This window comes from Passer domesticus, chromosome 2, assembly GCF_036417665.1.
Source record: "Passer domesticus isolate bPasDom1 chromosome 2, bPasDom1.hap1, whole genome shotgun sequence".
Lineage (NCBI taxonomy): Eukaryota > Metazoa > Chordata > Aves > Passeriformes > Passeridae > Passer > Passer domesticus.
This window is the reverse complement of record NC_087475.1, coordinates 43,862,853-43,873,155: the sequence shown is the minus strand read 5'-3', so window position 1 is coordinate 43,873,155 and position 10,303 is coordinate 43,862,853. Positions and strand designations below refer to the sequence as shown.

Genomic DNA, 10,303 nt, shown 5'->3' with positions numbered 1-10,303 from the left:
AAGAAAAATTTCTGGCTGTAAGGGGTAAGGTGTGACATTTAAAATTTGTGCATGGAGATGATTCTTGATTTTGGCATCAAGAAGGCTGTTCTAAAGATAACCTGATGCCTCTCACCTGCTTCCTTGGCTGCGTAAGTTCCCGTCGGACTTCAGCTTGTAGACAGGACAGAGATTTGTAAATTGGTCCCGTGTCACGTTTGCCTCACGAAACTGAAACTTCTGAAGATGCCCTGAAGACTGCCGAATTCTTGGAAACTTGTCAGAAAAACAAAAGTTTGGCATTTCAAGCCAAACTGAACGGCGTTATCTTACTTACAGTGTTAAGCCTATTTCTAGCAGTTCCCCAAAGCGCTGTAATTTTTTTTCGTGTTTTGGGGTCGAAATTTCTCCCCTACCATGCCAGCGCTTCTTTTGCCTTTGGGTTTCTCCTCCGCAGCCCGCACTCCCGCACCCCGGCTGTGTGTGGTAGGACGGCGATGTTCCCTCCTGTCCCCAGCCCTGCCAGCGCTGGGCAGTGCCCTCCTGCTGCCTCCCAGGGCGTGGGGGCCCCTCCTCGGGCGGGGGCCGGGCGGGCCGGGGGAGGGTCCCGGCGGGCGGTGCCTGCCCCCGCGGCGGCGGCTCGGGGCGCCTCGGCCGCGTCCCTGCGGCAGCTGGCGGCTGTCGCGGGCCATGGGGGGAAAGAGCTTCCTCCTCGGCGTCCTGACCGCCAGCATCCTGCTCCTGGCCGCCGCCTCGGAGGGTGCGGAGCCGCCGCCGAGCTGCGAGGCGGTCCGGAAAGTTTTCCAGCTGCGGCGGCTCGGCCCGCTCGGCGGCGTCCCCGAGTTCCCGCGGGCAGGTAAGGCAGAGCTGGCGGGGCAGGAGGCACCGGGAGCGGCGGGGCCGCCGGGTCTGGATTCGGTGCCGCCGGCGGGTGGTGCTGGTGGCCGGCTGGACACCGCCGGTCCATCGGGTCCCCCGCTTTGTAGCGACATCGCGGCTGGCCCCTTACTCAAGAGAGAAAGCGCTCTTCTCGGGCTGTGGGCACTGGGGCACACCGACACCTGCCTGAAACCCCCTCATGCCCACCCTCTTCCCCTCGGTACCGCGCAGAGCAGAGCGAGCCCGCTTCAGCGGGGGTCGCGCTGCCACCGGCCGGCCGTGGCAGGCACGGGTGCATCGGGGGCCGGGCACAGCCGCCGGGCTGCGTCTGGGGCTGCTGGAGTCACCCGGCTGAGAAACGAGAACGGCTTACACCCTGCCAGTGCTCGGGCTGCGCGTTTTCCGTGCTGGGTATCTGCCTGTCACTGGAACGTTATGGATTAAAATTCCCGGGAAAGTAGAGTCTTCGTGGCATTTTGAGTATATCTAGCATTTATATCAGCAGTGATTTTTTTTTCTTTTTCTTTTTTTTAATGACGTTGCAAAGCACGTATATAGTAAGGTGTAGGTTTTTAGGTTTGAGGTTTTGGTTCCAGGTTTGTGAGAACCTCAGTTGAACCCAGAGAACTAAAATGCAAGTATTTTAGTGTTCAGCGATGTAGGATGTGAAAACAGCTTTTTTTTTTACCCATCTGTAAAGTGTGTTCATGTTTAGATGACAAGTTAACTAGTAAATGTGAGTCTGTGCTTTTTGGACAGAAAATGCAACAAAAGCTGAGTTAATGTTCCCCTCACTTTAAAATATCAATAACTAACCTCATTTTTTTTAAGATAATTTGTGTGGTTTTTATTAAGTTTGCAAGTTGAGATAAGGCGTACTAGGTTTATTTTAAAGGAAGCCCTCCAAAGTAGAGCTTTTAATAACTCTAGCTTTAAATTTGACTGATAATGCTTAACACAGTCAATATTGCAGTGTGTGTTTACAAATTGGAGTATGATATTTGTTACCAGTACATTTATCAACATGCATGGTTGTCTTCTTTTGTTGTCCTAACCTGAAGATTTTATAATTGTCTGTGATAAAAAGAAAATAAACACTTCAATTGGAAAGCCTGATGAGACAGGTGTGCAAATGAATGTGTCTGGAAAGTGAAATCTGAGTTACAGCCCTGTTGGTGATTTAGTTTTTTGTGCTGATTATTTGTGTGAATAATCTCAGTATGAATGATATTTTATCATTTTATCTATATTCTTCTCATTCCATAGCCTAGTGTAAATTTTATGCTTTCTCTGTTATTATTTTTGATTGCTATGCCATTCATTTGTGTACTAGGGATAGGGAGGAAATATGTTGACTCAAGGGAAAAGAACTATAGTACCTTATATATGCTTCTTCTGCTCTGCTCCTCTGATTTCCTCCTTTCCCCTATAATATTTTTTATACCACCACTCACTGTTTTCTTTTGATTTTGACTTTTCTGCATTTCCTGTTTGAAGGAGTTGTATTTGAATTGTAAGAACATAAAAGAATTCCTTTCTCTGCTGCTGCCCTTACAAAAAGTGGGCAGCAGGAGGTGTGGTACAGCTGCATGGTCAGCAGCCTTTCACTCTTTGAAGGAATTACATTGCTGTGGACAGCCAGAGTTCTTATTCTGAGTAGCATTGATGTGAAATATCATGAAACAAATAATTGCAAAAAGTAAAATCTGTCCAGAAGTGGCAGTGACAAGAAAATGGGGATTAAATTAGTATTTTAGAAGATTTAGATGTGATTAAAGGTATTAGTAGGCTCAAAGTGTAATGGGAAGAGAAATGTCAGTTTTTTGCTACTGGTCTTCTGTATTAAGCCTTCTTTTGAGGCAAGATGTAAAACTATTTTAAAGCCTTTTCTGATGGCACTAAGAAATGTGTGTATAAGATGCACACATGCACCCGTACAACACACATGTTTCTTGTAGGTGTTCACTTAAGAAAACAGGTGTCCAAGCTGCCTTTGCAAAGTTTAATTTTGGTGCTGAGATGTGGGCATCTAGCAGCATTTTAATTTTCTTAGGGTTTCCATAATGTTCCCAGTGGGGTTGACAGAAGTCTGGGAAACTGGATAACTCTGGGAAACTTACATCTTTCTGGTAGTAGAAACTTACTGGTAGTGCAGTGTGCAGTGGGTGGGATACCTTTGGCAGCTCAGGTGCTCCTTGTGGGCAGCCACAGGGGACAGCCAGTGCAGCCTGTGGCATCTTGGAGCTACTCCATTATCAAATGTTGGTGTTGTCTTCAGAATGTGCTGCATAAATGCCTCTACTGCATTGCCTCTGTGTCTTTATTTTAGTGGTACCTTAGACATAAGTTAAGAACACTTTCATTTAAATGTCTTAAGCTGAGTCTTTGGGGTAAAGCATGATCACCAGCTGAAGAACAGCAGGAATGCTGGTTGATGTATGGTTTTGTATGCAGTGGAAGTCAATAAAATTACAGGGTTTGTATTTGCCTTGTTTTTGTTGCATGTATAAAAAAAGGCTGTACCAATCCCCTTCTTTCCTCTTCTTAGTAAGAATAAAACCAGCAGCCTTATATCAGTAAATCATGCAGATTCTAGTTCCGGAGATTGTCATGTGTCTGCATTTTCAATATATGTTAGCTCAAAAACCTATGCATTATTTTATATAATTAGTTTTGCAGCTATTGTATAAAGGTTGCGTATGTTTAAGTGAGAAAAAAATACCTCTGTCATCCTATGCAGAAGTGACATATATATGTACATGAAGGTGATCTTGAGAATATGGAAACTACAAATTTGAGTTTCTGTTAACATCCACATAGGACAGGATACAATAGTGTTGAAAATGGCAACTAATAATCAAGATAAATTAATATATTTACCAATCCCAAGATACTTATTTCTACTGCTAGCAATCAAGACATTTGACTAACTGTTCTTGGTCTTTTGTAAGTGTGATTTGGGAGCTATAGTACAGACTTATACTCGGCCCCATCACATGCTATATTGGAACACTGATTGCATTCATGCTGATTTTAAGTGTTAGTTGAAAAAGTACTTTGTGTTTTCCTATCTGGTTCTTTGCTACAAGTACAATTTTGGTGGGACTGTACTGAATAACCTTAGTAATTAAGAATCCTAAAAGGCACTTTTTTTTCTGCTGTATGAAGAATGAAATAAATATAGAAAGTACTCAAAGGTTCAGTCTGGAGTTTTTTTATTTTTATTTTTGTGGATAAATATGACTTGGATTATTTGGAAAAAAAACCAAAAAATTGTTGTCTGCAAAATTCTTTTAAACATATTTTTATTTCCTATGTTCAAGTTATTGTATATAATTTCTGGTATTGTAACCAAAGCAACTTTTTTGAAGATTTCCTCTCTTTTAAAGATTTACACTCTTTTGCCGTATATGCTAGTAAATCTAGAGCTTTTAGCTAATTTCAGCAGTTCATTTTTTTTCAGAGAGATTAAATGGGAGCTCTGAGCCCTTCTTGTTACCTTGCTTGCAAATAATATTTATTCTCTGGTTTCTTTCCCTCAGAATACCTAGAACAGAGAAGTTGTGGATCCCCAGTCCCTGGAAGTGTTTAAGGCCAGGCTTGATGGGGCTTTGAAAAATCTGGTCTAATGAACTATGTCCCTGCCCATGGTGGAGGGTTGTAACTAGATAATTTGTAAGGTCCTTCTAAAGCAGACCATTCTATGATATGATTTTAGTAACAGCAGAACAGGATGGCTGATAAACCATTCACTCCTGCCTTCTTAACAGAGAGCCTCCAGTAGGTATTTCAGTGAACAAATTTTCAGGCTTCTGTTTGTGCCAGAAAGCTGAATTCTTTGTTTTATTGAAAAATGTTACATTTACTGTCACTGTAGAATCAAACAATTCTCAGTGAAGTGGGGTGAAAAAAGTGCTGGAGATATTTTTTTCTCAGCAGTTTGTTTTTGGTTGGTTTCTATTTGTTTGCTTTTTTGCTTTTGGGTTGGCTTATTTTTTCAGGGATCAATCTAGGCTTCTTTTCAGCAAACATTGGAAGATCATGTGTGCAATTATGAGAACAAGAAGCATAAAAGAAAGTGAATACTGGTTATTTAAAATTTTACTGTAAAGGCTTTTTGGTAGAGAACCATTATGAATATGAAGTTGAATAAATGAGAAAAACCATGCTGGAAGGATGAGATAATGTCAGAAAAAGTTGGTCTGTGGTATTATTGTTAATTCAGGTTAAAATATTCTTGCTAATTCCCCTTAAAGTAACAATAGAAGTCAGTTTAAAATCCAGCAAGTTACTTTAATGCAATTCCAAGATCATATTTGAACTTTAATTTGGGTTTCTAGTATAATTTACATTCCAGTAATTTGGATTTTGGTTCCACCTCAAGTCAAATTATTTTTTTTTTTCTTTTGTTGTGTGCAGGCAGGGACACTTCTAATTTCTCTAATTGTTTAATGGGCATTCAGAGCTCTGGAATATGATTTAGTCAGAGACAGAAAGTGAATTGCTCTGTCAAATCAGTTACTGATGTTCATTATATCACATCTGTTTTTCTAAGGACTGTTGCCAACATTATAATTTTGTTTGTGTGTGAACATTTCACCTCTGGATCCACAAAATGATCGCTGTGAAAAGAAATTTGACAACATTTCGAGATTGAAATCAACAAAAAACTGGGCTCAGCTATGTAGCAGTTCCCCTATCTCGATGTCCAGTCTTTCAGCTTCTCTAGGAAGTCATCAGTGCTCAGTGATGTTGATCTGGCGGGGTTGGCCTGAAAGGTGGTGCAGCTCAAGGACTGCCTCCTGACTCATGCTGAGTGGAACAGACAGGGTTATGTCTACATTGCTTGAGGCTGGTGTCCTGTAGAAGGAATGGACTGTCCTCACTTCATGGGATTTTCTCTTGAATCTTCTTGGGAAACAATACGATGCTTTTGTAATGCCAAGACACTGTGGGGTCCCCTTCCCTGAAATTCAAGCAGTCTCAAAAATAAGAGGGCTTTTGAGACAGGATGACATGTTTTGTTCTGAGAACTGTAGCGTGGATGTATGAAGGGATGGTTTCACCTTGCTGGAGTGCTTCTTAGTAGGCAGGAAGATGAGCTTGGAGTGTATAAGGAAGGAGCCAAACTTGTACTACAGTGTTGTGTGGAGTGCCCTTTGAAAGCAGTATATAGAATTCACCATCTTTTGATGTGCAGGTGAGAGAAATACTCCTGCTGAATAGAGCCACAGAAAAAAAGTGAGCTGATAGTTCAACAGTGTTGACAGTCAGGGCCAGGTGCTTGAGGCTGATCCCCATCTCTTTTACTGAGCAAAGCTCAAGTACTTTACAACAATCGTAGTGATAGCAAGTAATGCTAAATGTGGAGTCGTGCTTGTAACAAAAATAAGTTAATAAATATTAAAGGATAAGCATGAGAAGGACTTAGGTCTGATACAGGCTCCAAATCCATTTTGAAATAAACCACTCATTTGACAGCTGCATCCAAGCCATATGGCATTTCAGTGCTGGCTTTCGAAAGACTGTCATGACAGTCCTGTCTGTTTTGGGATTTTTAAGACCCTGGAATTGATCTCTTGGAAGTCTAAATAGGCAGAAATTTACCACAGATCTGGCATTTGCTCTTCCTGGCAGTTCATGTCGTCATCCTGTCAGCATTTGTTTATTTCAAGGTACTGAAAATACAGATTTGTATAGCTGAGACCACAAATGAAAGTTTAAAATCAGTTCCAGATAGGTAAACTTGCACCTTAGAACAATTAAATTTTTATTTTTCTTCTTCAGACTGTCTTTCCTAGACTCATCTAGATTATTTTTAGTTTTAAAATCTTTCTTATACCATAACTGTTTACTTCAATATATTTTTATTAGAGGCTACAGCATTTCACTTCTAGCTGTCTTGTGATCTTGTTTCAAAGTGGATCACAGTGTAGAGCCATCAGAATTTGGTACTGAAAAGAGTCAATATGCCTTTTGGGAGTAGAAAGTGTTTTCTCCCTCTATTTCAAAATTGATTATTGATAAAACAGTTCTTGTGGAAGATGGAAAGTTTTTTAGATGTGAAAACTCAGAAAATAATTGTGTGGGTTTTAATATTGCTTGTACTGAAATGGAAGGACGTGTTTCACATTCTGGTTTATGTGTCTTCTGAAACATTATCTGTAAGCTGTTCCTTGTTCTGTAGATCTCTAAAAAACCAACTGGAAAACCACTCGGTGGGTTTTGAGCAACAATTCAATTTTTGGTCAGTTGGGTTCTTTGTATGTTGTATTTGGTTACTTTTTCCTGGCCAGTGAAAGCAGCTGTGTTTAATGAGCTGGAACAAAAGTAGATCAATAAAATGTACTTCATATGTACATGATTAGAAGTCTTAAAACTAAGAAACAAAATTCACTTAGGGTTGGGAATGAGATCCATGTTCAAAAGATGCTGCTTAAAAATACTTTTCATAAAATCAAGGAAATAAAATAATACTGAAGTTTCATCTGAAGCCATATATGAATATTCATTATTGTTTTTGGGTTTTGCTGAAAGTCTTCTTGAAGATATACTCAAGTCCATAAAGCCTTTATAAAATTTCAAATTAGCTTCTGTAGCAGTAATGCATATATCTTCTGCTTTAAAAGTATATCTGTATATCTATACTTGTACTTTACAAGTGGCAAAGGTTTAAAAGTTAAGCAATTATTTAAAATACTAAGAAGAGTTTAGGTAATAGACCTAACTTTTAGGTTATTTCATTTTAATATTAGACAAATATTATGCATGTCTGTGCTTGTGTACACAGGGAACTGCATGTGAAGTGACCTTGTATATTATTTGTTAATAACTAAAATGTAGAAGTTGAAAGGTCATGCAGATGAAAATAAGTTTCTCACTATGTTTCTGCGAAATCTTGTCATATCAGTCAGTGAAATAACATATTTCAGAACACAATTTGAGAACATATTTGAGAACACAATTTGGATTGGACTAAGTTTTATATTAATATAATTTAAATTCTCATATTTATTCTTTCATGATTTGTTTGTTCTTTATATTAAAAGCATTGTTTAGATACAAAGTTAAAAAAGAAAAAGATTTTGAATATAACCACATTATAATGAGGAAGGTGAATAATGCTTTTTATGCTTGATTATGCTCCAGTTGTAACATTATAAAAGTACAGAATTTTCAATCACACTGGATTTTAGTGTGCCTAAAATGAAAAAAAAAAATTACTCCTTTGTAGAAGTGTCTCCCAACCTATTTGGGAAGTAGGGAGTCGATGTCATGGATTCATGGGAATGTTTGGCATTAGAGAGAGACACAGTTAGGGGGATTAGACTGGAAGTTAGGACTGCTCCATGTAGAAGTTAATGTAAGCATGTTCATTATGCACCTGTCAGGAATGGGCTTTCCACTGGTGTGTTTGTAATGTTTGGAAGTATTTAGCTTTTTCTAGTCCAAGATTCACAGAAGCACAGGAGTGGCAGCCATGAGCTGCTCCAGCAGTTCAGTATTCTAGGGGATCATAGAATCACAGAGTAGTTTGTGTTGGAAGGGACCTCTAAAGGTCATCTAGTCTACAATGAGCAGGGACATCTTCAACTAGATCAGGTTGCCCAGAGCCCCATCTAAGCAGATCTTGAGTGTTTCCAGGAGTGGGACATCTATCACCTGTATTGTGATGTACAATGCATATTCAACATTTTACCAACATTAGTTAGCAATATTCACAGCTGGAACAAGATTACATTGTCAGGGAAATTACATTATGTGACTTTAATTAACTGTAATAAGTGTACTCTTCCCACAGAATTTTAATTAGTGTCCCCTTCTGTTGATCAAGACCAAATTTTTTAAAGCTTTTGGTATTTCTTCTGTGTGTCAATACCCATGTAAAAAAAAATCTCTTTGGTGTTTGTGTTTTGCATACTTCTGTTTTATATTAATCAGTGTAACTGCCTTTTTATTTAGGTGTTGATCTCCAGATTTGTACTTCTGAAAATCCAACATGCTGTACCAAAAAGATGGAAGAAAGATATCAGACTGCAGCAAAGCAAGATATACAGCAAGTGCTTCAAACATCAAGTGCTACATTAAAATTTTTAATATCTCATAATGCAGCTGCTTTTCAAGGTAAAGCTTTCTGCTTTTTGTTTCCAAACTTGTTAATACTTTTCTTGATTTATATATTTGATTATTTATGATGTAATAAAAGTTATCTATTAATTTTTAGCTTCTCCCTATGCTTTCAAATAAGGAGTACTAAATCAGGCAGGTGATTAGAAGCTGCATTGCTTTTGGAATTTATGGCTTTAAAAATTATATTTGAGAAAAAGTAGGAAATCATTCTAGTGAGATGCTTTGATTTTAATTGTAAACATGTAACTTCACATTCCTTTTAACTTCTGTGACTTGGACTATACTAAAATGCAAAATTAATGCTTGGAGTGCTACAAAAGAGATTTTTTTTTTATACCACTGTTTCCAACCACTATGTTCTTTGTCTTTTTCTAGTAAACAATCTTGGGTAGTTTGTTTTTGAGATTTTGAGATTCTTTTTTCAGATCTAGTTTTTCAAACTCTTTGAGTTTGTAAATATGATTAAAAAAAATTACATGTTGAACCATAGTTGTTTTAATAAACAACAGGAGGTTACCTGATAAATAAGTTATTTGGACTGGTGGTGGGGTTTCTTTTTTGTGATTACTCTTCTTATACTATTAGTTTCTTTTTGATTTAATTATGCATAAGTTATTGCAGAAATTGGTTAAGGAGCTGAGAAGGTGTGAAAATAGTAGAGATATGAGGGTTGTATGTGATGGAAGGAGATGCAGAGTTTACAGGTGTTGAGGACAAAGCCCTCAAGTCTTGTCATTTGTCTGTTAATATGTACTTATTAACCTTTATCGCCCCTTCATTGGAAAGGATAACATGGTAACTTCATACAGGCTTGGGAAGTTGTCCTTCTGGCAACTCTCTTGTTTTTAACCTGCTGAAATAATTAGCAGAATGGGGTCCTGAAATGTAAAAATGTAAAGTTGAGTTTGGAGTCCTAAAGCCTCTCTTTTTTTTTTTTTTTTTTTTTTTTTTTAGTTTAGGCTGTCTAATGCTAAAAACAAGCTGGAGTTACAAGTTGCTCTCCACCTTTTGGGAGTTTTGACATTTAGCCTGCCTAACACAGCTGTCAGAGGGTGTTACAATTGATAAAATGTACAGAGAAATCTTTTCATCTCTTTTCTGCTTTTGTTCTTCCTTTCAAATTCTGTGTATTATCTTTTTCTTGGTACCATAAGAGTTAACCTAGAGTTCAGAACATATTACAATATGTTAAATTTGGTGTGCTGTCTTTGGTCCATCATTTGCATTTAAACAAATACTTGTCAAAGCATATACTTAAAAGCAAAATCTATTTTATATATCTTATACACTTCACATATTTTTTAGGTACATGCTT

The 10,303-nt window shown here is 38.5% G+C and overlaps 1 protein-coding gene across 2 annotated transcripts in view; it reads left to right on the top strand.

Moving 5' to 3' along the window:
* Positions 1–584: 584 nt before the first annotated feature.
* The window catches only part of GPC5 (glypican 5), a 585,152-nt gene continuing 575,433 nt past the window's right edge, over positions 585–10,303 (top strand). For both annotated transcript variants that reach the window (XM_064408451.1, XM_064408450.1), the window contains exons 1-2: positions 585–835; positions 8,821–8,982. In XM_064408451.1, coding sequence (XP_064264521.1) covers positions 670–835; positions 8,821–8,982 — 328 coding nt within the window. In that variant the 5' untranslated portion in view covers positions 585–669. The remainder of the gene's footprint in view (positions 836–8,820; positions 8,983–10,303) is intronic.